Source organism: Oncorhynchus masou, chromosome 27 (genome assembly GCF_036934945.1).
Source record: "Oncorhynchus masou masou isolate Uvic2021 chromosome 27, UVic_Omas_1.1, whole genome shotgun sequence".
Classification (NCBI taxonomy): Eukaryota; Metazoa; Chordata; class Actinopteri; order Salmoniformes; family Salmonidae; genus Oncorhynchus; species Oncorhynchus masou.
This window is the reverse complement of record NC_088238.1, coordinates 24,496,958-24,524,264: the sequence shown is the minus strand read 5'-3', so window position 1 is coordinate 24,524,264 and position 27,307 is coordinate 24,496,958. Positions and strand designations below refer to the sequence as shown.

The 27,307-nt window shown below is 42.3% G+C and overlaps 4 protein-coding genes across 5 annotated transcripts; 3 read left to right on the top strand and 1 right to left on the bottom strand.

Moving 5' to 3' along the window:
• Positions 1–904: 904 nt before the first annotated feature.
• Positions 905–2,874, top strand: LOC135515311 (uncharacterized). The gene is made up of 5 exons (XM_064938999.1): positions 905–1,027; positions 1,267–1,305; positions 1,584–1,832; positions 2,030–2,284; positions 2,510–2,874. The coding sequence occupies exons 1-5, from the start codon at positions 973–975 to the stop codon at positions 2,776–2,778; spliced, it is 867 nt and encodes a 288-aa protein (XP_064795071.1). The 5' UTR covers positions 905–972; the 3' UTR covers positions 2,779–2,874.
• Positions 2,875–9,880: 7,006 nt separating this feature from the next.
• Positions 9,881–13,630, top strand: LOC135515310 (uncharacterized). Its single transcript, XM_064938998.1, has 8 exons — positions 9,881–9,973; positions 10,246–10,284; positions 10,550–10,798; positions 10,997–11,251; positions 11,518–11,766; positions 11,993–12,247; positions 12,499–12,747; positions 13,234–13,630. The coding sequence occupies exons 1-8, from the start codon at positions 9,919–9,921 to the stop codon at positions 13,326–13,328; spliced, it is 1,446 nt and encodes a 481-aa protein (XP_064795070.1). The 5' UTR covers positions 9,881–9,918; the 3' UTR covers positions 13,329–13,630.
• Positions 13,631–14,619: 989 nt separating this feature from the next.
• Positions 14,620–21,600, top strand: LOC135515864 (hemicentin-2-like). The gene is made up of 9 exons (XM_064939657.1): positions 14,620–14,910; positions 15,222–15,275; positions 15,470–15,718; positions 15,887–16,153; positions 16,325–16,624; positions 16,793–17,062; positions 18,970–19,245; positions 20,589–20,837; positions 21,396–21,600. Exons 1-9 carry the CDS (start codon positions 14,859–14,861, stop codon positions 21,416–21,418), a joined length of 1,740 nt encoding a protein of 579 aa, XP_064795729.1. The 5' UTR covers positions 14,620–14,858; the 3' UTR covers positions 21,419–21,600.
• Positions 21,601–21,677: 77 nt separating this feature from the next.
• On the bottom strand, positions 21,678–27,028 carry LOC135515863 (RNA polymerase II-associated protein 3-like). Of its 2 annotated transcripts, XM_064939655.1 has the most exons (17): positions 26,868–27,028; positions 26,335–26,490; positions 26,094–26,237; positions 25,811–25,930; positions 25,314–25,441; positions 25,111–25,232; positions 24,903–24,973; positions 24,684–24,818; positions 24,361–24,488; positions 24,148–24,269; positions 23,903–23,973; positions 23,713–23,805; positions 23,369–23,604; positions 23,047–23,236; positions 22,546–22,643; positions 22,355–22,455; positions 21,678–22,249 (listed from the first exon to the last, which is right to left on the bottom strand). In XM_064939655.1, exons 2-17 carry the CDS (start codon positions 26,482–26,484, stop codon positions 22,164–22,166), a joined length of 1,995 nt encoding a protein of 664 aa, XP_064795727.1. In that variant the 5' UTR covers positions 26,485–26,490; positions 26,868–27,028; the 3' UTR covers positions 21,678–22,163. The 2 variants fall into 2 exon arrangements, with proteins under 2 accessions (XP_064795727.1, XP_064795728.1); XM_064939656.1 differs by lacking the exons at positions 26,335–26,490; positions 26,868–27,028 and having other exon boundaries at positions 26,048–26,222.
• Between the last annotated feature and the right edge of the window lie 279 nt (positions 27,029–27,307).

Genomic DNA, 27,307 nt, shown 5'->3' with positions numbered 1-27,307 from the left:
TACAAAGATACAGGCATCCTTCCTAACCTAGTTGCTGGAGAGGAAGGAAACCGCTCAGGGATTTCACCATGAGCCCAATAGTGACTTTAAAACAGTTATAGAGTTTAGTGGCTGTGATGGGAGAAAACTAAGGATGGATCAACAACATTATAGTCACTCCACAAAACTAACCTAATTGATAGAGTGAAAAGAAGGAAGCCTGTACAGAATACAAATATTCCAAAACTGCACTAAATGTTGCATAGCAATTAACTTTTGGTCCTGAATACAAAGTGTTATGGTTGGGGCAAATCCAATACAATTACAGAGTACCACTGGTGGCTGCATCATGTTATAGGTGTGCTTGTAACCGTTACGGATGAAAAAGGAACGGAATTGACCCAAGCACAGGCAAAATCCAAGAGGAAAATCCTAGTGGTTCAGTCTGCTTCCTAAAGCTAAAGTAAAATACTGTTTCACACACAACTTTTTGGGGTCAAATGTAATTACATTAAAATAACAAAAGGTATGACATCATTGCACTGTATTTGACTTTCGATAAGAGATTCTGGTAAAAGCCATGCCCTGAAACCAAGTTCATGACACTCCTATATTTGGCACACTCATGTACTACACATATGGTCTCTAATCTTTCCTCTGTCTATTACAAATAGTGAATGAATTGACTTCAGCTCCCAAGGACCAGGGAAGGAGAGTTTGAAACCACTTATTTTATACCTCAGTACATTGCCCTCTACATGTTAGTTCACAGTAAAAGCTGCCAGTTCTGTTGCGCCCTATTTAATGGTCACTACAGAAATAATGTATTTTAAATTGCGTGTTGAAGTGGACAGGCTCAAGGCAGGGCAGGTTTGCTCTCAGTCTGTTCTCTCTGATAAGATGTGTTCGTTTACCTTCTCACTCTACTACTTGACTTTGTAACAGTCCCATATTTCCTGGTGTCCATTCCATTCACTCCATCGCTGCGAGACAATGAAGGATACACACACCCTGCTCAATCTGCTTCTGCTGCTAGTGTACCTAGCAGGTAATATGATTTAAAAAATATATAACAACATTGTTTTATGATAATGTTTTGTGAACATTACTTTTTGAGGATGCAAAAGTCGGTTTGATATTAGTCAGTAGGTCTGGACACTTCCTGTTAAGATTGTAACTATATATACCTTCAATGTCTACAGAGGTCCAGCTTTTGTTTGGGTGAAAATAGTGAAAAACATTATAATGTGTTGATGATAGACTGTGGCCGTTTTTATGAACTTCCAGGATCAGCTTTGACCACTGATGGAGGGAGTGGCAGTATCAGTAAGTAAACCACATCACATAATACCCAAGCCAAATTATTACGGGACGGAACACATCGCTGCATTGATGGGAATGTTGGGTACTTTGAATAATGACTGTGGTAGTAGGGTAGTACTATCACCTATCAGCTAACTACAGAAGTGAAGGCCTTTTGTTGGATTATCGTTTAAGTAATTTATAACTGTTACAAGAATACATTTACTCCATGTTTCAAAAAAAAATCCTTCATTCTAAAACCGGGAGGCCTACATTACCTGATTGTGCACTGTAATTTTCAGATGGTCCCTTGGAACTAACCATAGTGGGACCTGACTTTGTTAAAGTGGGCGTGCCACACAGTTTTGACTGTGCCGCCCAGTGCTCTCCCTCCTGCAGCTACAGAATGAGTATCTACGGACAGATTTGGCAGGGCAACAAGCTGTTGTTCACAGCTCGCCAATGGGAGGAGTCCCTAAACCTTACATGCACTGCAAGGAATGATGACTCTGGGAGGTCCTCTACAGTATCTAAGATACTCCAGGTTTTAGGTGGGTAGGTGGTTTGTTGGTTTTTATGCCACTTCACCTGATATTAGGAATGGATCGATAATTCAATGTGTTGTAATTTACTGACAAGATGTCTGGATTACATGATTAGTACTAGATTAAATTATTTTGCTCACGTCATTCACATTGGTTGTAGGATTTAGACTATTATCTAAATGTGTATGTGTTCCTCCTTTTAGCTGGACCAACCAACGTATCGATCACAGGCCCTGCCCTGATGACCCCAGGGGCCCCTCAAAGCTTCCAGTGTAATGCTGACTGCCGTCCCTCCTGCAACTACACCTGGAAGATAAAGGGCCGATGGCTCGGGGGGCAGGGGAGCGAGATTACCGTAACTCCCGAAGAGTTGGCCACCTCTGTTACCCTGAACTGCAAGGCCATCAACAGTGTGTCTGGGCTCTATGCCATGGCAACCAGGAAAATACCTGTGACATGTAGGTTGTTGGGAGATTTAGAGCTTCCTCTAACAATTGTAGTTTCCCTCTTGTTGTTAGTGTAATGCAATTGTCCATCTCCCCATCAATAGCTTCATTTATCAATATACACACGTTCCCTTACAAAGTATACCGTGTATATTCAATGATTCAAGAGTGATGTTGGGGCTTTGGTGGAAGTGATATTTGAACCAGTTTCTTCCTTTAATTTTTGTCTCCTACCAGCTGGTCCATCAGAGGTCCACATCATAGGCCCGGAATCTGTTTCAGTCGGCTTCAAGTCCATGTTTCAGTGCATTGCCAAATGCTCTCCCGCTTGTGACTACCACTGGACCATTGATGGTCACACTGTCCATGGCAGTGAGATGGAGATGACGGTCGAGCAACATGTGAAGCCAGAGAAAATTATGTGCCACGCTCAGAATACGATCTCAACTAATTTTGAGGTGGTCACCAAGACCGTACGAGTGGAAGGTACAACAGAAATCTCATGATTATACATTTTAGCCACTACCTTAATTTTAGGAGACTAAATCTTTAACTGATGTATATGGTCTTTATGATGCTGTCATAAACATTATTTGACCTAATATCATGGTTTTTTGTGTTCCTTTTGGAATGTTGTTGTGCGTGTGACAGACAATGACAAAAAAAAAGATCCTCTCAAAACAATATGCTTGTCAAGCTGTGTCCAGGTTGTGTTTGTACAAGCAGACCATCTCTTGGAGGAAGCGTCAGCATTGGACAGCAGCTGAAACCGGGTCTCGATTGAGTACGAACACTCCTTGCTGACAACAACACCAGGCTCCAAAGCATTAAAGCTGTAAAACAGGAAAACAGACTGAAAATAGATAAGACATTATAACCTTGCATACCCGCTACAGTGCCTTCAGAAAGTATTCACACCCCTTGACTTTTTCCACATTTTGTTGTGTTAGTCAGAATTTAAAAGTTAATACATTTACAATGTTTTGTCACTGGCCTAGACACTACCCAATAATGTCAATGTGGAATTATGGTTATTTATGGTTATTTATGTTATGGTTATTTACTAATTATTTAAAAATTAAAATATTAGAAGTCTTGAGACAATAAGTATTCAAACCCTTTGTTATAGCAAGCCTAAATAAGTTCAGGAGTAAACATGTGCGTAACAAGTCACAATAGTGTTTAACATGACTTTTCGAATGACTACCTCACAAATACAATTATCTGTAAGGTCCCTCAGGAGAGCGTTTCAAACAAAGATTCAACCACAAAGACCACAAAGGTTTTCCAACGCCTTGCAAAGAAGGGCACCGATTGTTAGATGGGTACACATGAATAAAAAAGCAGGCATTGAATATCCCTTTTGAGCATGGTGAAGTTATTAATTACACTTTGGATGGTGTATCAATACACCCAGTCACTACAAAGATACATGTGACCTTTCTAACTCAGTTGATGGAGAGGAGGGAAACCACTCAGGGATTTCACCATGAGGCCAATAGTGACGTTAAAACAGTTACAGAGTTGAATGTCTGTGATAGGAAAAAACTGAGGATGGATAAACAGCATTGTAATTAACAAAACTAACCTAATTGAAAGAGTGAAAAGAAGGATGCCTGTACAACATAAAAAATATTCCAAAACATGCATCCTGTTTGAAACAGGAATACTGGAATACTACAGTAATACTGCAATTCACTTTTTTGTCCTGAATACAACGTCTTATGTTGGGGCAAATCCAATACAAGTAATGAATAAGACAGCCCACACACTGTTGAAGCTCCCAAGTCACAGCTTTATTGACAACGTTTCGATCCGAAACAGATCTGCGTCAGGTCAAATCCAATACAGCACATTACTGAGTACCACTCTCCATATTTTCAAACATAGTGGTGGCTGCATCATGTTATGGGTATGCATGTAATCGTCAAGGACTGTGGAGTTTTTGCAGCTAAATAAAGTCATGGAATGGAGCTAAGCACAGGCAAAATCCTAATGGAAAACCTGGTTCAGTCTGCTTTCCACCAGACACTGGGAGATGAATTCACCTTTCAGCACGACAATAACCTAAAACAAATCTAAACAAGAGTTGCTTACCAAGAAGACATGGAATATTCCTGAGTTAAATCTGCTTGAAAATCTATGGCCAGACCTAAAAAGGGTTGTCTAGCAATGATCAACAACAAATTTGACAGAGCTTGAAGAATTTTGTTGCACATTCCAGATGTGGAAAGCTCTTAGATAAATCATCAAATCAAATCAAATGTATTTATATAGCCCTTCGTACATCAGCTGATATCTCAAAGTGCTGTACAGAAACGCAGCCTAAAAACCCAAACAGCAAGCAATGCAGGTGTAGAAGCATGGTGGTTAGGAAAAACTCCCTAGAAAGGCCAAAACCTAGGAAGAAACCTAGAGAGGAACCAGGCTATGTGGGATGGCCAGTCCTCTTCTGGCTGTGCCGGGTAGAGATTATAACAGAACATGGACAAGATGTTCAAATGTTCATAAATGACCAGCATGGTCGAATAATAATAAGGCAGAACAGTTGAAACTGGAGCAGCAGCACGGCCAGGTGGACTGGGGACAGCAAGGAGTCATCATGTCAGGTAGTCCTGGGGCATGGTCCTAGGGCTCAGGTCCTCCGAGAGAGAGAAAGAAAGAGAATTAGAGAGAACATATGTGGGGTGGCCAGTCCTCTTCCGGCTGTGCCGGGTGGAGATTATAACAGAACATGGCCAAGATGTTCAAATGTTCATAAATGACCAGCATGGTCGAATAATAATAAGGCAGAACAGTTGAAACTGGAGCAGCAGCACGGCCAGGTGGACTGGGGACAGCAAGGAGTCATCATGTCAGGTAGTCCTGGGGCATGGTCCTAGGGCTCAGATCCTCCGAGAGAGAGAAAGAGAGAGAGAAGGAGAGAATTAGAGAACACACACTTAGATTCACACAGGACACCGAATTGGACAGGAGAAGTACTCCAGATATAACAAACTGACCCCAGCCCCCCGACACATAAACTACTGCAGCATAAATACTGGAGGCTGAGACAGGAGGGGTCAGGAGACACTGTGGCCCCATCCGAGGACACCCCCGGACAGGGCCAAACAGGAAGGATATAACCTCACCCACTTTCCCAAAGCACAGCACCCACACCACTAGAGGGATATCTTCAACCACCAACTTACCATCCTGAGACAAAGCTGAGTATAGACCACAAAGATCTCCGCCATGGCACAACCCAAAGGGGGGCGCCAACCCAGACAGGATGACCACATCAGTGAATCAACCCACTCAGGTGACACACCCCTTCCAGGGATGGCATGAGAGAGCCCCAGTAAGCCAGTGACTCAGCCCCTGTAATAGGGTTAGAGGCAGAGAATCCCAGTGGAAAGAGGGGAACCGGCCAGGCAGAGACAGCAAGGGCAGTTCGTTGCTCCAGAGCCTTTCCATTCACCTTCCCACTCCTGGGCCAGACTACACTCAATCATATGACCCACTGAAGAGATGAGTCTTCAGTAAAGACTTAAAGGTTGAGACCGAGTTTGCGTCTCTGACATGGGTAGGCAGACCGTTCCAAAAAATGGAGCTCTATAGGAGAAAGCCCTGACTCCAGCTGTTTGCTTAGAAATTCTAGGGACAATTAGGAGGCCTGCGTCTTGTGACCGTAGCGTACGTGTAGGTATGTACGGCAGGACCAAATCAGAGAGATGTCTTTACCCAGAAAGACTCACAGCTGTAATCGCTGCCAAAGGTGATTCTATTGTATTGAATACTTATCTAATCAAAATATAAGTGTTTTATTTTCATATTTTTGGGATATTTGACCATTTTTTTCCAACTTTGACATTATAGAGTATTTTGTGTAGATTGTTGACAAAAAAAGTACAGTTAAATCAATTTTAATCCCACTTTGTAACACAACAAAACGTTGAAAAAGTGAAGTTAATTTGATATGAATAAGCTCATACAATGCAATGACAATGAAAATGACTGGTCCTGCATGGTCTGTGGCATCGGCCTGAAGTATGGAGTCAGTTGTTGCCAATCATGAGGTGGAAAAAGTGGTGGAAAAAGTACTCAATTCTCATACTTGAGTAAAAGTAAAGATACCTTTGTCATGTTCTGACCTTTATTTAATCAGGGTGTGAGTTGGGGTGGGCAGTCTATGTTTGATTTTCTATGATTTTGGGATTTCTATGTTTCGGCCTAGTATGGTTCTCAATCAGAGGCAGGTGTCATTAGTTGTCTCTGATTGAGAATCATACTTAGGTAGCCTGGGTTTCACTGTTTGTTTGTGGGTGTTTGTTTCCGTGTCTGTTTTTAACCACACAGTACTTCTTTGGTTTTTGTTCGTTTCACGTTTATTGTTTTTGTATCAGTTGTGTTCATGTTGAGGATTTCTTATTAAAAGAACCATGGACACTTACCATGCCGCATATTGGTCCTCCGATCCTTCTCGCCTCTCCTCTTCAGAGGAAGAGGAGGAAAACCTTTACAACCTTAATAGAAAATGACTCAAGTAAAAGTGAAAGTCACCCAGTAAAATACTACTCGACTAAAAGTTTAAATATACTTCAGTATCAAAAGTAAATGTAGTTGATAAAATCTACTTAAGCATCAAAAGTAAAAGTACAAATAATAAAAAATTCCTTATATTAAGCAAACCAAACGGCCCAATTTTCATTTGTTTTATTGGATAGCCAGGGTCACACTCCAACACTCAGACATAATTTAAAAACAAAGCATTTGTGTTTAGTGAGTCCGCCAGATCAGAGGCAGTAGGGATGACCAGGGATGTTCTCTTGATAAGGGTGAGAACTTGACCATTTTCTGTCTTGCTAAGCATTGAAAATGTAACGAGGGCTTTTGGGTGTCAGGGAAAATGTATGGAGTTAAAAGAGCATAATTTTCATTAGGAATGTAGTAAAGTAAAAGTAAAAGTTGTCAAAATATGAATAGTAAAGTAAAGTACAGATACCCCCCAAAACTACTTAAGTAGTACTTTACAGTATTTTTACGAAGTACTTTACACCACTGCTTTCCACCAGCACTGTACCTCACTGAACCATCCTCCGTCCAACCAGCTGTGGGATGTTGACCCCAATGATTTCTATAAATCCTGGATTGCTGATGCTATGTATTGACCATTGAGAGTCTATGAAGACATCGGTCGGCCATATTGGCACTCCCCAGTAGGAGCAGTCCTCCACAGGAATGAATGGAATTTACTGTATATATAATTCATTGGTCTACCCCTGTCACAGTGCTGTCCTTCATCATGCCAGAAATCTCTCACAAAGTGTTCACTCTGGTCTTTCTGCTTAAAGACAAATTACAGAACAAAAAATTGGTTAGTAAAATATGAAAGCTTCCATCAATGTATTTGTCTGCATCCTTTCCAATCCCCCATAAATATATATTTGTGTAAATATACACTATACTCCAGTGAGTTTACTTAGCTCCAATTCGTGTAATTTGTTCAGAAATAAAGTAAAATAAAAATAATTAGAAATAAGATATTCTCCTCTTTTCTACTGGAGGTATGTAAATCCAAATTTGTTTATTCTATCGATATTCATAAAAACATTGAAATAATAACATATTTTTCTATTTTCGCAGACACCGATGCAGCAACCCAGGATGAATACCCCTGATCTAACCCGCTGGCTTCTGAAGCCCCCATGAGTTCCTGAGTCGAGGAGCAGTCTAGCTAATGAGCTAGTGTTACAAATTAGCATTTGGCAATTAGCATTTTCTAGCTAGTTGAGCTGGTTTACAATAAAACATATTTTTGCTAACAGATGATGGGGTTCCCTTGGTCGCCAGTTTGCCTGGTCCCTGGGCATGAAAAGGTTGAAGACCTTGGGTTAGATGATTCCCCCAGACACTGTAGCTAGCTAGCAAGACCTGCACAGCAACAATGTTATTGGGATGCGGCAATGTTGGATTAGTCTTTTAATTCTGAGTTAAATGTAATTGAAGTAAGTGGTTACTACTGGTTCAAATCCAGTGTAAGAGAAACTATTATGTCCTGCATATTGGTAAGAGCTCAGAGTGATGTCACACACCCAATTCTTAATAGTTTCCTTATTAGGGGTTCACAGTGAAGCTACCTATTGTTATTCCTAGATTTTATTCAAATATCTCAAGCATAGATTGGTAACTTTTGTCTAATTTGACACACAGGAGCTATGTTGGCCTATAGGTGGTGTTGTTAAAAGTGGTCCCACTTAAACCTTCCTATCCACCAGCCGTTTGACTTAGAGACTTGAAACTTTGTATGTAGGCGTCTTTCTTTACGCTGAACAAATTTCCCTCAAGGACAGTGGTAGAAAAAGTACTCAATTTTCATACTTGAGGAAAAGTAAAGTTACGTTAATAGAAAAAGTGAAAGTATCCCAGGAAAATACTACTTAAACATCTGGTTTTAATATGCTTAAGCATCGAAAGTAAATGTATTTGCTAAAATATCCTTTAGTATCAAAAGTAAAAGTATAAATAATTTCAAATTCCTTACATTAAGCAAACCAGGCTGCACGATTTTCTTGTTTTAGGGATGACCAGGGATTTTCTCTTGATAAATGCATGAATTGGACCAGTTTGCTGTCTGGCTTAGGTTTCAAAATGTAACGAGTACTTTGGGGTGTCAGAGAAAATGAATGGAGTAAAAAGTATATCATTTTACTTGGAAATGTTGTGGACTAAAAGTAAAAGTTGTCCAAAATATAAATAGTAAAGTAAAGTACAGATACCCCAAAAACATTAGCACTGGGATTAAAATGACATTTTTGTAAACATATATAATGGTTTTAAACACACAAAATAAAGGAGTCTAGTGATTAAATATGCTGACATCGAGTGTAGATGCATGAAGACACATTGACATTTACCTTTTTTGAATACTGTGGAGCTCCAAGGATTCAGGGTTATTTTGTATCCAGAGTACACTTCCAACTAGACAACTAGTATAACTTGTGATGGGCTCTACAATGTGAAAAGCATTACATGGATGATGGAATACAACTGCAAGAAATGGTTATGTGAAATGTTTATGCAAAATTAGGTTCAAACCAGAGTTTCTGACACTGTTGACACAACCAAGTCAAAGTCTATTATATACACAACTGTGTGAGGTTAAGTGCAATTACATTAAAAGAACCAAAAGTATGACATCATGGCACTGTATTTGACTTTCACTAACAGATTCTGGTACAAGCCACGCCCTGAAACCAAGTTCTCGACACTCCTATATTCGTCAGACACTCATGTATTACACATATGGTCTCTAATCTTTCCTCCAATTGGTTGTCTATTACAAATAGTGAATGAATTGACTTCAGCTCCCAAGGACCAGGGAAGGAGAGTTGGAGACCACTTATTGTATACCTCAGTACATTGCCTCTACATGTTAGTTCACAGTAAAAGCTGCCAGTTCTGTTGCGCCCTATTTAATGGTCACTACAGAAACAATGTATTTTAAATGGCGTGTTGAAGTGGACAGGCTCAAGGCAGGGCAGGTTTGCTCCCAGTCTGTTATCTCTGATAAGATGTGTTTGTTTACCTTCTCACTCTACTACTTGACTTTGTAACAGTCCCATATTTCCTGGTGTCCATTCCATTCACTCCATCGCTGCGAGACAATGAAGGATACACACACCCTGCTCAATCTGCTTCTGCTGCTAGTGTACCTAGCAGGTAATATGATGTTAACAAACAACATTGTTTTGAGATCATGTATTTCTGAGGATGCCTAACTCAGGTTTGACATCAGTCAGTAGGTCTACATGTTCTTGACATTGCCTGTTAAGCTCTATAACTGTGTATATGTTCAGTGTCTGCTGAGGTTAAGCTTTTGTTTGGACAATGAGCTAACATATTTGGGTCTAAGCATAATGATAGTTTTAGTGTTACATATACATTATAACGTCTTGATGATAGACTATGCGGCTGTTTTAATGAACTTCCAGGATCAGCTGTGACCACTGACGGAGGGAAGGACAGTACCAGTAAGTAAACCACAGACACATACTAGTCAACACATTACAGTATGGCAACATCATTATCTGGAATGTTGGGTCCTCTGGATTGTACCTGTGGTAGGGCGGTGGTGCTAGCAGCTAGCAGCTAACTACTGTACAGAAATGAGGGGTCAATTTGAAATGCCATAACTTTTTATTTGTAGTAATTTTTCCCTATTACAAGTACATTTACACCCTGTGTGCCGAAAATCCGGTAGGCCTACATTACCTGATTGTGCACTGTAATTTTCAGATGGTCCCTTGGAACTAACCATTGTGGGACCTGACTTTGTGACTGTGGGCGTGCCATGCAGTTTTGACTGTGCTGCCCAGTGCTCTCCCTCCTGTAGCTACAGAATGAGTATCGACGGGCAGATTGGGCAGGGGAACGAAGTGTTCTTCACAGCTCGCCAGTGGGAGGAGTCCCTAAACCTCACATGCACCGCAAGGAATGATGACTCTGGGAGATCCTCTACAGTATCTAAAATACTGCAGGTTTTAGGTGGGTGGGGGGTTTGTTTTTAGTGGTGCATGGTCTTTGTGGTTTTTGGAATGGAGTGATAATTCAATGCCTTATAATTTACGGACATGATGTTTGGATTACTGGATTAGTGCTAGATTAAATGATTTTGCTCATGTTTTTCACATTGGTTGTAGGATCTAGACTATTATCTAAATGTGTATGTGTTCCTCCAATTAGCTGGACCAACCAACATATCGATCACAGGACCTGACTTGATGACCCCAGGGTCCCCACAAAGCTTCCAGTGTTACGCCGACTGCCGTCAGTCCTGCAACTACACCTGGGGGATAAATGGCCGATGGCTCGGGGGACAGGGGAACGAGATTACCGTAACTCCCGAAGAATTGGCCACCTCTGTTACCCTGAACTGCAAGGCCATCAACAGTGTGTCTGGGCTCTATGACATGGCAACAAGGACAATACCTGTGACATGTAGGTTTTGGGGAGATTTAGAGCTTCCTCTAACAATTGTAGTTTCCCTCTTGTTGTTAGTGTAATGCAGTTGTCCATCTCCACATCCAGGGCCGGATTAATAAATCATAGGCCCTGGAGCTGTGTTTTAATAGGCCCCCTTCTAGGATTTTTTGGGGGGTCCTCTCGAACCCCATAGAGGCTTGGGCCCAGGGGCTTCGGCCCAGGTAAGCCCCTGCATTATTCCGGTAGGCCGACATTATCTGATTATGCACTCTATTTTTCAGATGGTCCCTTGGAACTAACCATTGTGGGACCTGACTTTGTGACTGTGGGCGTGCCATGCAGTTTTGACTGTGCCGCCCAGTGCTCTCCTTCCTGTAGCTACAGAATGAGTATCGATGGGCAGATTGGACAAGGCAACGAGCTGTTCTTCACAGCTCGCCAATGGGAAGAGTCCCTAAACCTCACATGCACCGCAAGGAATGATGACTCTGGGAGGTCCTCTACAGTAACAAAGATACTGCAGGTTTTAGGTGGGTGGGGGGTTTGTTGGTTTGTTTTTATGACACTTAACCTGAAGTCAGTGGTGCATGGTTTTTGTGGTTTTTGGAATGGAGTGATAATTCAATGCCTTATAATTTATGGACATGATGTTTGGATTACTGGATTAGTGCTAGATTAAATTATTTTGCCCATGTTTTTCACATTGGTTGTAGGATCTAGACTATTATCTAAATGTGTATGTGTTCCTCCAATTAGCTGGACCAACCAACATATCGATCACAGGACCTGACTTGATGACCCCAGGGTCCCCACAAAGCTTCCAGTGTTACGCCGACTGCCGTCAGTCCTGCAACTACACCTGGGGGATAAATGGCCGATGGCTCGGGGGACAGGGGAACGAGATTACCGTAACTCCCGAAGAATTGGCCACCTCTGTTACCCTGAACTGCAAGGCCATCAACAGTGTGTCTGGGCTCTATGACATGGCAACAAGGACAATACCTGTGACATGTAGGTTTTGGGGAGATTTAGAGCTTCCTCTAACAATTGTAGTTTCCCTCTTGTTGTTAGTGTAATGCAGTTGTTCATCTCCACATCCAGGGCCGGATTAAGAAATCATAGGCCCTGGAGCTTTGTTTTAATAGGCCCCTGGTAAGATTTTTTGGGGGGTCCTCTCGAACACCATAGAGGCTTTGGCCCAAGTAAGACCCTGCATTATTCCGGTAGGCCGACATTACCTGATTATGCACTGTATTTTTCAGATGGTCCCTTGGAACTAACCATTGTGGGACCTGACTTTGTGACTGTGGGCGTGCCATGCAGTTATGACTGTGACGCGCAGTGCTCTCCCTCCTGTAGCTACAGAATGAGTATCGACGGGCAGATTGGACAAGGCAACGAGCTGTTCTTCACAGCTCGCCAATGGGAAGAGTCCCTAAACCTCACATGCACTGCAAGGAATGATGACTCTGGGAGGTCCTCTACAGTAACAAAGATACTGCAGGTTTTAGGTGGGTGGGGGGGTTTGTTGGTTTGTTTTTATGACACTTAACCTGAAGTTAGTGGTGCATGGTCTTTATGATATTTGGAATGGAGTGATAATTCAATTCCTTTTATGGATATTATGTCCTGATTACTGGATTAGTGTCACAAGGTGCTTATACAGAAACCCAGCCTTAAACCCCAAACAACAAGCAATGCAGATGTAGAAGCACGGTGGCTAGGAAAAACTCCCTCGAAAGGAAAGGAAGGAAGAAACCTAGGGAGGAACCAGGCTCTGAGGGGCGGCCAGTCCTCTTCTGGCTGTGCCGGGTGGAGATTATAAGAGTACATGGCCATGAAGGCTAGATTGTTCTTCAAGATGTTCATTCATAGATCACCAGCAAGTTAATAATCACAGTGGTCGTAGAGGGTGTAGCAGGTCAGCACCTCAGGAGTAAATGTCAGTTGGCTTTTTGGTTTTCCTTTTGTAATGTATTTTTTTGTGTGTGTTACAGATGATGGAAAATCCATGGCCACACAGGCTGAACAGACTATAGACCTGCTTCTGTTCACATTCACACTCTCACTCTACACCGTAATATCAACATAATCCAGGAAAATGTGGTTTTATACAAGGAAGTGATCTGTTCTCCACATGCATATCTGAATCATTTGAAAACATGTCATCATTATTACAGACAGTGATGGAACATGTGGTTTATTGGTAAAGAACAAAGAACAAACAGTCCCTCTCATATCAGGATGTTAACGATATTTGCTGATGATAAGTGAAGTGGAAAGGCTTGGCTGAATCTTTCACTATCAAAGCACTACGTGTGTTTGTGCAAGTATCATCACATGTATAACCTATTTGAATTAAATATTTAATAAAGACACATATACATGAATTTAGTAACGTCTTTTTTGCAATGTGTAATTGTTTCCATACTTGAGATGGAGTTGAAACCTGCAAGCATGCCATCTTCATGGAAGGCACAGACTTTCAAGTAATGTATTTTAAATGGCGTGTTGAGGTGGACAGGCTCAAGGCAGGGCAGGTCCAGCTCAACACGCCCTTTAAAATACATTACTTCAAAGTCTGTGCCTTTGGAAAAAAATAAAACATTTATGTAGATCTTGTTTGCCCAAATAATTTACACTCCTAGTATTTACAACAAACTGCATTACTGCAATAAACTACATGACAAACTGTTTTTGAAAATCTTAGTATTTTCTCTCAAATAAGTTCTGAAACAAGTACTTTAAATCAATTACCATCATAGTGAATTAAATATTTGAAATGTGAAATAGTTCCATATTGTTAGTTGAAGGGCTATGTTCACATGTCGTCTGACTGATGAGTAGCATTAACTTCACAACAGATGAGGGACCCACCCTGCATCTACATCTACATTTTGCTCTTGAATGTAATCAACACGAGCAAATATTAAAACACACTTGATCACGGAGTGCGATTAGTCCGCTTTTGATTATCACTGATTATATATCAGGAGTATCTTTTATGGTACATAAGAACAATCAATGTTCCAGAGAGGCAATGGTATCACCTACACACACACCCTCTCTATCTTTTCAAGCTTTTCTAATGCATAACCCTTTTATCATCTTGAATCATAGTTCAATTGGTTAAGTTAATGAATGCATTTTAAATGGGAAAACAAGTATCCTTTATCAATGTAATTATTACACCAACAACCTCTGCATCTCCATCAGAGCTATTCGACATAATAGGATAAACAGATGAAAACATGTTTGCACACTTTCTTTTGTCTGTAACCTTCACCTGTCTGAATGGACGAGAAGCAAACAAAGTGAACGCTCCCTCGCTCAGAGACATGTCACTTGGCAGTATCAAAAGGCTCAGTCGCAGTAGATCAACGCCTACGAACACAAGGAACTAGCGCGCACGCCCTAACCAGAACACAATGCCGTGGAGCTGATTACCCACATAAAAGGTCCAAACGCTAGCGGCGCTTTCCTGGCACTGTTGGACAATGTCTTGTTTTTGAATTGGTTCCTGATAAGATTGTCAGACTTTTTTTTTCTGAGGTATAAGGGTAGAACAGCTGTTGCGTGGGCATTTCAGCCACTTAGTCACCAGGATCTCGGCAGCAGAACCATGGTTCTCCTCTGCACATTTAGTCTGCCTCTGCTGCTCACCTGCCTGGCAGGTAAGATACCACATTCAACTGAACCTGTTAGTGTTGAGGTCAAATCTTCTTCAAGTCAGGAATGACATTTGCTCATGCAATTTCTATTGTAAATTTCTATTGTAATTTCTATTTTCTGAATTGTCAAAGTAGCCAATAAGAAATTGTTTTGTAATGAAAATCAAAAATGTTTTAAACAGAGAAGTGGCTGCATGTACTGTGTATCTAGGGCCTAGGCCATTTAAATGTGTTATTAATGCTTTTTAAGATAGTTCATGTATAGTGAACCATTGTGATGGCATGGGCTTCTTTTTCTTTCTGTGTTTCTATAGGAACACTTGCCAGTGAGAGAGAGCAGGGCAGGACATCGGAGGAAACCACACCATGTAAGATACATTAGGTTTCTGGCATAATTTCGAAGTATACAAAATAAATGTATGCCAAAAATCTATATGCATTCATCACCCATTGTTTATCCTTACGCTAACATTATAACAACAATAAAACATTCAAATCCACTTCGTCTTAATTTGTTTCACATTATGTGTATGACCCAGGGGCTTGTTTTCCATTCTGTCAGATGGGCCGTCCTCTGTGGAGATCAGTGGGGTGAACACAGTGACGGTGGAGGTTCCCTATGGCTTCCAGTGCTCAGCCAATTGCTTCCCAGCCTGCATCTTCACCTGGGCCAGAGGAGGGCTCACCACCCAGGGCCCAGAGCTCAACCTCCAGCTGAAGGAGCAGGTTCCTCCACAGGTCCTGATCTGTATGGCTATAAACCCCACCACTGGGAAGTCAGTGACGGTCAGCAAAACAGTCAAAGTGACGGGTAGGCTACTTATAATTTGTTTTTATCAATATAAACTCATATTTAGAAATCATAATATGCCAACAGATGTTAAGCTTTTGAGCCTCTGTACTGCACATGCAAAGTTTGCAGAGCTCTGTTCTACACTCTCCAACCTAATTCAACCCACGACAATGATTTATTTTCTAGCTGGACCGTCCAATATAAAGATCACAGGTCCTGATACACTGTCCAGTGGAGTGACGTCCAACTTTTCCTGCTCTGCTGATTGCTACCCGTCCTGCTCCTACACCTGGACAATTAGTTCTGAAGCACAAAGCACAGTGACCACCAAATATGGTCAAACCATCTCCGTCACACCTGATCCCTGGGAGATTGCAGAGGAATTGATCTGTGAGGCTCAGGACACTGTCTCACTCCTCTACATCTCAACCTATGTTACACCTTATGTGGCCCGTGAGTGGAATTTGTCATTCTTTTCAACTTTGGAGTGGTCCATTGAAGTCACATTGGATAATTCTTACTTTATTATGTTAGCCATATATTCTGTGTAAACTGTATTTTTAGAAGGTTCCAAGAGTTTACAATTAACCACACAATCAAGTGTTTACTTCTACCTCTTCCCAGACGGACCGGTGGATATTTCGATCACGGGTGCCAGCTCGGTGACATTAGGAGACACTTACAACTTTGTGTGCTTTGTTGACTGCACCCCCGCCTGTAACTTTACCTGGACATTCAATGGAAAGATCTTCAATGGCGACGAGATCCAGTTGCCCATCTTCCATAAGGGCCATAAGCCCGTGGTTAGCAGTAAACTGGTGGTTACTGTTGATGAGTACAGGCACAATGAGGCACTGACATGTGAGGCCAAGAATGTTGCCTCAGGGGACACTGCTGTTAGCACCAAGATCCTGAGCGTCACTGGTAAGTCAGAGTTTTTGTGACAAAAGAATTGTCACAAGTCAATATTTACAATCAGATGTTTGAAGGTGAAACCCACCATTTTGTAAAAGCCAACTCAAAAGTATTTCACTTGGTATCTCTCTGTTTAACCTGTCCTCTTCACCTCTTTTCCACTCCCCTGTCTTCCAGATCCCATCTCTGTACAGCCGGTGTCCCAGGACAAGCCCTTGGCACACCAGCCCTTCTCACTGCAGTGTGTGGGCTCTCAGAATCCAGCCTCCATTTTGTGGTTAAAAAATGGCCTCCTTATAGCTGTGTCCAGCAGGATCAGTCTCTCCCCCAACAACATCACTATGTCTTTTAGTCCTCTGCTCCAGTCGGATGGTGGGCTGTACCAATGCATCGTTTCTCAGGGGGGAGCAGCCATCAAAGGGGTTGGGTACCAACTGAATGTAAATTGTGAGTATGAGTATGCAGAGATAAATTATATTTATACAGCCATTTTTGCTCACCATACACCAGTATTTCAAGAAAGATCATAAAAGAGATCCAGTAACTGTTTACAGGAGCAATTAGGGGTTAAGTGCTTTGCTCAAGGGTACAACATAATTGTTAACCCCTAGGCTACCTGCCACCCCTATGTGTGTGTGTGTGTGTGTGTGTATATACACTGCTCAAAAAATAAAGGGAACACTTAAACAACACAATGTGACTCCAAGTCAATCACACTTCTGTGAAATCAAACTGTCCACTTAGGAAGCAACACTGATTGACAATAAATTTCACATGCTGTTGTGCAAATGGAATAGACAACAGGTGGAAATTATAAGGCATTTAGCAAGACACCCCCAATAAAAGGAGTGGTTCTGCAGGTGGTGACCACAGACCACTTCTCAGTTCCTATGCTTCCTGGCTGGTGTTCTGGTCACTTTTGAATGCTGGCTGTGCTTCCACTCTAGTGGTAGCATGAGACGGAGTCTACAACCCACACAAGTGGCTCAGGTAGTGCAGCTCATCCAGGATGGCACATCAATGCGAGATGTGGCAAGAAGGTTTGCTGTGTCTGTCAGCGTAGTGTCCAGAGCATGGAGGCGCTACCAGGAGACAGGCCAGTACATCAGGAGACGTGGAGGAGGCCGTAGGAGGGCAACAACCCAGCAGCAGGACCAGCAGGACCGCTACCTCCGCCTTTGTGCAAGGAGGAGCAGGAGGAGCACTGCCAGAGTCCTGCAAAATGACCTCCAGCAGGCCACAAATGTGCATGCGTCTGCTCAAACGGTCAGAAACAGACTCCATGAGGGTGGTATGAGGGCTCGAAGTCCACAGGTGGGGGTTGTGCTTACAGCCCAACACCGTGCAGGACGTTTGGCATTTGCCAGAGAACACCAAGATTGGCAAATCAAATTCGCCACTGGCGCCCTGTGCTCTTCACAGATGAAAGCAGGTTCACACTGAGCATATGTGACAGACGTGACAGAGTCTGGAGACGCCGTGTAGAACGTTCTGCTGCCTGCAACATCCTCCAGCATGACCGGTTTGGCGGTGGGTCAGTCATGGTGTGGGGTGGCATTTCTTTGGGGGGGCCGCACAGCCCTCCATGTGCTCGCCAGAGGTAGCCTGACTGCCATTAGGTACCGAGATGAGATCCCCAGAACCCTTGTGAGACCATATGCTGGTGCGGTTGGCCCTGGGTTCCTCCTAATGCAAGACAATGCTAGACCTCATGTGGCTGGAGTGTGTCAGCAGTTCCTGCAAGAGGAAGGCATTGATGCCATGAACCGCCCGTTCCCCAGACCTGAATCCAATTGAGCACATCTGGGACATCATATCTCGCTCCATCCACCAACGCCACGTTGCACCACAGACTGTCCAGGAGTTGGCGGATGCTTTAGTCCAGGTCTGGGGGTGAGATCCCTCAGGAGACCATCCGCCACCTCATCAGGAGCATGCCCAGGCGTTGTCAGGAGGTCATACAGGCACGTGGAGGCCACACACACTACTTAGCCTCATTTTTACTTGTTTTAATGACATTGCATCAAAGTTGGATCAGCCTGTAGTGTGGTTTTCCACTTTAATTTTGAGTGTGACTCCAAATCCAGACCTCCATGGGTTGATAAATTTGATTTCCATTGATAGTTTTTGTGTGATTTTGTTGTCAGCACATTCAACTATGTAAAGAAAAAAGTATTTAATAAGAATATTTCATTAATTCAGATCTAGGATGTTATTTTAGTGTTCCCTTTATTTTTTTGAGCAGTATATATATATATATATATATATATATATATATATATATATATATATATATATGTGTGTGTGTGTTTGTTTACAAGCTAATCATAAAGATATTTCATAACATTTTCCAGATGGACCACTTCAAGCTGTTATCATCCAATCTGGCAAAGGCCCAGTAGGTAAAGTCTTGTATCTCCTGCCTGGATCAAAGACTGTCCTTCAGTGTTCGGCCCTGTGCTACCCTACCTGTACCTACACCTGGATATACAAGGGGAGGCTGGCAGAGATGAATGCCTCCTTCTCCCTCACACCTGAGACCACCATGGACGGAGGACCCCTCAGCTGTGTGGCTTACAACTCAGTGACCAATGACAACAGCACTGCCAATACCTCAGTTGTGTTAATTGGTGAGCAGCAGTTACATTGTTTTATCAAAAAAATATTTCTGTTCAGAGTGGTCTTGTCACTGTTGTATGAAGCATGAAAAGATGTAGTGCAGAACAAATGAGCCATTCTAAACTCAGCAAAAAAAGCCCCCTTTTCAGGACCCTGTCTTTCAAAGATAATTCGGAAAAATCCAAATTACTTCACAGATCTTCATTGTAAAGGGTTTAAACACTGTTTCCCATTCTTGTTCAATGAACCATAAACAATTAATGAACGTGCACCTGTGGAATGGTCGTTAAGACACTAACAGCTTACGGGCGGTAGGCAATTAAGGCTACAGTTATGTAAACTTAGGACACTAAAGAGGCCTTTCTACTGTCTCTGAAAAACACCAAAAGAAAGACGCCCAGGGTCCCTGCTCATCTGTGTGAACGTGCCTTAGGCAGGCTGCAAGGAGGCATGAGGACTGCAGATGTGGCCAGGGGAATAAATTGCATAGTCCGTACTGTGAGACGCCTAAGACAGTGCTACAGGGAGACAGGACGGACAGCTGATCGTCCTCACAGTGGCAGACCACATGTAACAACACCTGCACAGGATCGGTACATCTGAACCTCACATCTGCGGGACAGGTACAGGATGGCAACAACAACTGCCCGAGTTATACCAGGAACGCACAATCCCTCCATCGGTGCTCAGACTGTCCGCAATAGGCTGAGAGAGGCTGGACTGATGGTTTGTAGGCATGTTGTAAGGCAGGTCCTCACCAGACATCACCGGCAACAACGTCACCTATGGGCACAAACCCACCATCGCTGGATCAGACAGGACTGGCAAAAAGTGCTCTTCACTGACAAGTCGCGGTTTTGTCTCACCAGGGGTGATGGTCGTATTCACGTTTATCGTCGAAGGGATGAGCGTTACATCGAGACCTGTACTCTGGAGCGGGATCGATTTGGAGGTGGAGGGTCCGTCATGGTCTGGGGTGTCACAGCATCATCGGACTGAGCTTTGGCCATTCCCCCCAGAAATGTCAGGGAACTTGCAGGTGCCTTGGTGGAAGAGTGGGGTAACATCTCACAGCAAGAACGGGCAAATCTGGTGCAGTCCATGAGATGCACAGCAGTACTTAATGCAACTGGTTGCCACACCAGATACTGGCTGTTACTTTTGATTTTGATCCCCTTTGTTCAGGGACACATTATTCCATGTCCGTTAATCAGTTCATGTTCAGTTTGTCTCAGTTGTTGATTCTTATGTTCAAATATTTACATGTTTATTTTCATCAAAATTAACGCAGTTGACAGTGAGAGGATGTTTCTTTTTCTGCTGAGTTCAGGTCTAATGTTGACCTTTCTTTCAGATGGACCATCTAACGTGACCATCTCAGGACCAGGTGCCCTAGAGGTAGGGGTCAAGGCCAGCTTCAAGTGTATTGCCCAGTGCTCTCCCTCTTGCAGCTACACCTGGAGTGTGTATGGTCGGACCATGCACGGCAGTGTGGTTGATATAACCGTTAACCGTTACGTGGCCACTGAGTCTTTCAGCTGCGAGGCACACAACACGATCACCGGGAAGACAGGCACAGCCAATGAGACACTCAGTGTCACAGGTATGGTCAAACTACTCTGATCCATCAATTTAATTGTTGGTCTTATAACACTTTCTACTACTCTGTTCAACTGGGGACAGCATCTGGGGTAACAATTGTCATGCAGCTGGCCAGTTACAGCCATAATTGTTATTTTAGTAGAAAAATGTTGAGCTTGTAATGTATCATAATGCATGTTTGAAAATTAGCTACAACAAACCTAATGAATACAACACAGCTTTGGTGAAACCCGCATCTCAATAACTAATAGTTGACTCCTTGGAACTTGTGGAAATGAAGCTTCTCCCCACCGTGCCGTTCTAGCCGTAAAACTTCACCCACTTCATGTAAAAATTAAAAACTGCCATTGGGTAAACTAGTCCTTCAGAAAAATGTTGAATCCCACCAATGCTAAAAATCTAGGTATTAAGACAATTGACACTATTTTTTTGTTCACGGTTATTCTCCATTATTGTTAGTTAAACGCTAATACAATTATTGTGCCAGCCCTACATTATGTGTAGTAGACATGCCACAAAGTTCAGCCAGCTATTAACATTTCTTCCCTTTTTCCCAAAGATTCTCACTGGTGTGGATGTTGAGAAAAGTCAAGAGAAGAATTTCATTCAATGGCGGTGGGACAACCATGCAATCTAACAGTTTCTTTATTATCTTGTGCTGCTGTCTGGAAAATGTGTGCTTTGTTAATGAAGTTTGACAGACTTCCTGTAATTGGTTTACTTTCCACATATTGTCTATACTTTGGTGCCAACCTTAGTCCATGTGTAGAGGACACCAAAACCTATATTTTACAGTTAACGTGTGAAAATACTATTTGCTGAAAAGTATTGTCTCCGTATCTGCACTTTCAGTGATCATCAATAAAGATTGTCAATTTATTAGGTATTCACACTCATTCACTGCTATTAAGATCTTGAACATGAGATGCACAGTCCTGGACAGAATAATTGAAAATAACAAATGTATTGGCTTTCTGAGAGCGCCAGATGCATATTCGAACTATTAACCCTATGGTTCTGTTGGGCCACAGTCAGATAGAACATTCTTGTTTTGGCCATGCATAGTAACTACTGTTCTCATACGAGGATGAAACCTATACATGTTTTGAGCTATAGAAAAAAAACAGTATAGCATTACATCAAATGTTACAGACCTTCCAATATGGCAGCCAAAGTTAAGTGAATCCTTGTTGCGTAAATATAGCAACGTTTGGAGTAGCAACATGTACTAGAGCATTGAAAAACTCCTTCAATCGACTGCTTGCTGAAGTAAAAAGCAATTTCGCTCTCCGTGGCGATGTCCATTTTTTAGGGATCTGCACTCACGTCACACTCCATACTTCTTTTGCAGGGCTCCTACTGAAACGTCCTCAAGTCCAGCTTGACGAAGAAAGTCAAACAATTCTTGTAGAACTACAACAACAAAAACGTTTGCAGTTATCAATATCTGTTAATTATTTTGCATTGGGGTTAAATATTGTATCACAAACTGTGCCAGATCAACAACCAAATCGGTACCTTTCTTCTCGGGGATGGACATGAACATGACAGCCATGTCGAACCGCCTCACACCAGCCAGATTCCTGAGGATCTCCAGTATGACAGGTGGCTCTTCCTGCCTTCATTTTGATAAGGACAATGTGACAACAGTCACATTTCTTGTATGAGCTATAACATTCGTAATAGCATGGTATTTTCACAGTACTTACTTGATGTAGAAGCTTTGTAACGTCCTCAAAATCTGATTGAGTATGTCTGGCTCAAGAGAGCTCTGGAAGATCTTTGCGTACGCCTGAGGCTGGATTTGCTAAAACAGAACACAGACACACAACAAATAAACAACCGTCCTTGGTGGCATCTACATGTTTTTCTCAGCAGAAAAGACAAATCTCATTGTATGGTGATTTGTTTGTGTACAAATAGAACCCCAAACAAGAGATCAGGACTCTGTTGAAGAATAGATGATCACAACAAGACAGGCATCCAATATAGGCTATATCTTATTAGTAGGTCACATGTCATTAGCAACCATTTTGTATAGGCTATAAATAAAAGGTTAAAAAAAAATTTTTTAGAAGGACAGTAACACAATCCATATTGCTTATTTTCCCCTTTGTACTTCATTTGCACATAATATGACATTTGAAATGTCTTTATTATTTTGGATGTGTAATATTGCGTTTTTCATCATATTTTAATTCCACACCCACCTTCAAATACTTGTAGATAACTTCAGGGCCATTTCCAATCTTCCTTAGGTCTGCCTCTAGCTGGAAGCTGTTGGTGGGGGCAGGAGGTATGACCTCAGTTGAGGGTGTAGCAGGCGGTTCTGTTGGTTCACTGACAGTTGCCTCCCTGTGCTTCTGTGTCTGTGCTCTCACAGCATCCCCCCCAGGCCCTCTGAAACAAGAAAACAGCCTCAGTGGTGCTATTGTCAAAAGCCTAACTGTTGACAAAAGTTCTATTCAAAACATGTATCAAAATCCTCAAGCCGTTCGGCTTGAGATTAAGCAATTAAACAATATCTCTTACTTGACAGGGGAATGTGAGGGGATGTTTGATATTTCTTCAATCTTCAGGATCTTAGCACTGGGGGAGGTAGAGGGAGGTGAGGCCTCACCCTGATCCTCTCTCACAGTGTCTGCGATGGAGGTGGTCTTCTGGGGCCTAAAACAGGGGGCTGTGGTTGAAGTGAACACAGCAGAGGGCTCCTTCTGGACAAGGATCTTTCCACCAACCTCCTCAATGTCCACTCTCCTCAATGGTTTCTGAGATACAAAGAAATCCAATAGGAACATTGTCGTGTGAATCTTTCAAGCAAAGTTCAGAAACAACCTCCCGAGAGTATTTTTCCTGTTTTTATCTGAGAGACTCACGGTTGACTGCAGGTGAGGTGGTTTGTTAACTGCCAGTACTGTTCTCCGCTGTGCATGCTCCTCTGTTGCCAGCAGACCACTGGTGCCCATGTCCTGCAGAGAGATGCTATGTCAAGGATTTGTCAACAAAGACAACAGGTGTAAGAACATTAACACAAAAACCTTAGTGAGCACGGAACCACATACGTACAATTGCAATCTTCTTCATCTCATGAAATGCCTGCTTGTTTCCTGGTTCTAGCTTCAGGACCTCCTCAAAATCTTAAAAAAAACATGACATAATAAACAGTTCCATGACTACTGCTACCATTCACATAAAGACTTCAACCTGCTCAAGGTAGTTACATAGAAACATGCCTAGCCTACACAAAATGGTTGCTAATGACATGTGACCTACTAATAAGATATAGCCTCTTGGATGCCTGTCTACTGTACCTTCTATAGCTTGTTTTAGCAGTCCCAGAGCAGCCCTAGCTGTCCCTCTGCGGGCAAAGGCCTTTGAGTAGGTGCCATCCAGGGCTATAGCTTTACTGCAGTCCTCCTCAGCCTCTTTATATCTAGGGAGAGAATCAAGCTTAATCAATGCACAGCTTTGAAAGAATTTATACTTATCCAATACTCGCTTATCCTGCCTTCCCTGCTGCTTACCTCTGCAGCTTTAAGTAAGCCATGGCCCGGTTGGCAGGCAGGAGGACATTGGTGCTGTCCGCTTCCATGCCCTTGGTGTAGTACTCTACTGCAGCCTCATACTTCCCCTCTTTGAAGTATGCGTTCCCCTGAAAGAGTCAAGGTTTAGTGCAATGGTAACCATTTAGAAAGCAATGCACTTAAACACAGGCAAATAGCATGCTGTAGTACACCTGTGGTAGGTCTTCAGCGCTGCAGTGTCTCAAGAGTCACTGGGAAACTGGTACCCGATATGTAAGGGGCCTATACTAACATCGAAAGATAAGTGTAGCTGGTGGCTCTACCCTGTCTTTCTGAACCACCGCCTCCTGTCTCCTCTGCTGTTCCTCCATGAGCTGCTGTTGCTTGACGTCCACCACAGGTGGCGTCACCACTGCAGCCTCTGGGCTTTCTGCCTTTCCACCCAGTTTAGCAATGACCTATCGATAGAGGAGAGGTTAGAGTGAATCAGGGAGGGGGATACAGAGGTACAGTAATAGATCCAACACCAGATAATGTCTCACCTCTTTGCATTTCATCACTTCATTCGGTGCCTCCAGGTTCCCAGGATCCAGCTTGAGCACCATTACATAATCTAGTTATGTATACGAAGGAAGCAGAAATTGTTTTAAGTGACCAATTATTCTAAGATAATACAGCATATAAAAACTAACTCTGCTGGCATTCTACCCATTTGAAAACGTGTTTTGTTGTGTTACTATTATTCCTCACCTTCTAGGGCAGATTCATAATGTTGCAGGGCGAATCGAGCCGCTCCTCTTCGTGCAAATGCTTTGAAGTAGTTACTGTCCAGAGCGATGGACAAGTTGCAGTCAGACTCTGCAACAGCAAACCTGACACAGACATAGGTTCACACATTAATGTTGTCAATTAAAATGTTACATATGTTGCTTATTTCCTTACATGTTGCTTACTTTTTGAGTCTGAAGAAGCAGGCAGCTCGGTTTGTAGGCAGAACGGGGTTATAAGGGTCTGCGCCCATGCCTCTGGTGTAACACTCAATGGCATCATCATACTTCCCTTCTTTAAACAGCTGATTACCCTGAAAAACAATTGTCAAATTCAGTACAGCAAATATAAGATTTAGCAATATATACATACAAGAAAGTAGTAACATCTACCGACTACAGGTGACTACTGACAGAGTATTTATTATTAACTACTACCACCAATGACTGGTGATAGTCGCTAACGAGGCCCCGATGGTGGTATATGGTTTGGATAATTGTCTAGGATCGAAATCACAGCATACTGCAAACAAATGCCCTTCAATGGTGGTCATTGTGTCATCATAAAAATAATATGTAATATTTTAAAATGACAACATTTACGTGCAAATTCATATTTCTGCATGTCTGTCAGGTTTGATGTCGCTGAGTCTGACTTCAATACTATAAGTGTGAAGCCATACTTTCTCCTTCTCAGCAAGAGCTGTGTCTTGGTCAGTAGCAGGAACCCCAGAATCCTCAGATTCAGAGTCATTGGACTCAGCAGCACTGTCCTCTTTATCCATGGACTCCAAAACCTTGTCCTACCAGAAGACAAAAACATCCCAAAAATGTTTAGTGTAACAGCAAGCAGTACATACTGTTTAACAGGGTGCACTGCTGCCATTCAGCTTAAAACCAGAGACTTAGTTTAAACTCACTATTGAAATCAAAGGAGAAACAGGCAAGATCCACCTAATCCATTACCACATCAAATTTGTCCCATGACTGATAGTCATAAGACTTTATCCTGGGTGCTTGTTTTGTTTCAGTCTTTGCATTGTTGTCTGATGCCTTCTTTTTCTCCCTCTTCTTTTTGTAGTCCTTGTTTCGCACTGGTGGGAGGCTTTTCTAAGGCAGGAATACATAGGTCAGGATCGTTCTAACATAGCACAATCTCAACTCTATAGCTAAACATAAAACATACACATTTTCAAGTGCTACATACTTGAGACTCGCCAACACTACCACTTCTTAGTTGTTCATCCTTCTTCTTTATGTCAGTTTCCCAGCTGTCAAGATCTTTCATGAAGTTATGCAGGTCCTCTGCATTTTGTCGCATTTGCAGTTGGAGTTCAATGGCTTTGTTTTCAGACATGCCTACCTGTCAAATACATTGAATATACTAGGTTGACAAAACAGGAGATAGGATCACTTTAATTTAAGATGTTAGATGGCTAGCTAACTATCTAGTAAACGGGGACAGATATTCAATAGAAACACTAACTTAGTTAACTAACAGTCAGTTCTTTGACGTTACTCAAAAACGGTGGCGCTAGTAACGTTACGCTACTGTTGACTAACTACTATAACACCAAGTAGCTGGCTACAGTTGAGAAATGTGCTAGTTAGCGAGTCACGGCTATCTCGCAAAAGCAGCAATTTATAAATGGTAACCAGCTAGCGGCCTAAACTAACGCAACGCGTTTAACGAGTTTCGACCTGCAAATAAGAGCTGATGACATTATAATATTTGAGTACCTGTCCCTTGCGTCCCAAGTTGATTGTAATTTATCCGTTGAATTCTAAACGAGGCTTACTAGCATTTAATATTAGCTACAAACTATCACCATACTGTCGTTTTCTGTTTGTGTTCGGCGCCATGACAGCGTGTCTTCTACTTCTTCGTCGATGAGGTTTAACGGCGGTTGGCATCAAATAAATGTTACATTACTACCACCTACTAGACTGGAGTACTCATACCGTGCTTAAAAAAAATCTAATCAAAAACACTACACTCACAAAAAATAAAACCACACTACTCCACTATTTACACATATTTAGTCCTTCCTCAGGCCAAAAACCTGAAAGAATTGGACACCACCACTTAATACACCCTGTAACTCTTCTGATGTCTCGCACACCCAAATACCTCTCTGCAGCTGCCACCACAACGTCCATTTTCTGCAATTTACATTCCA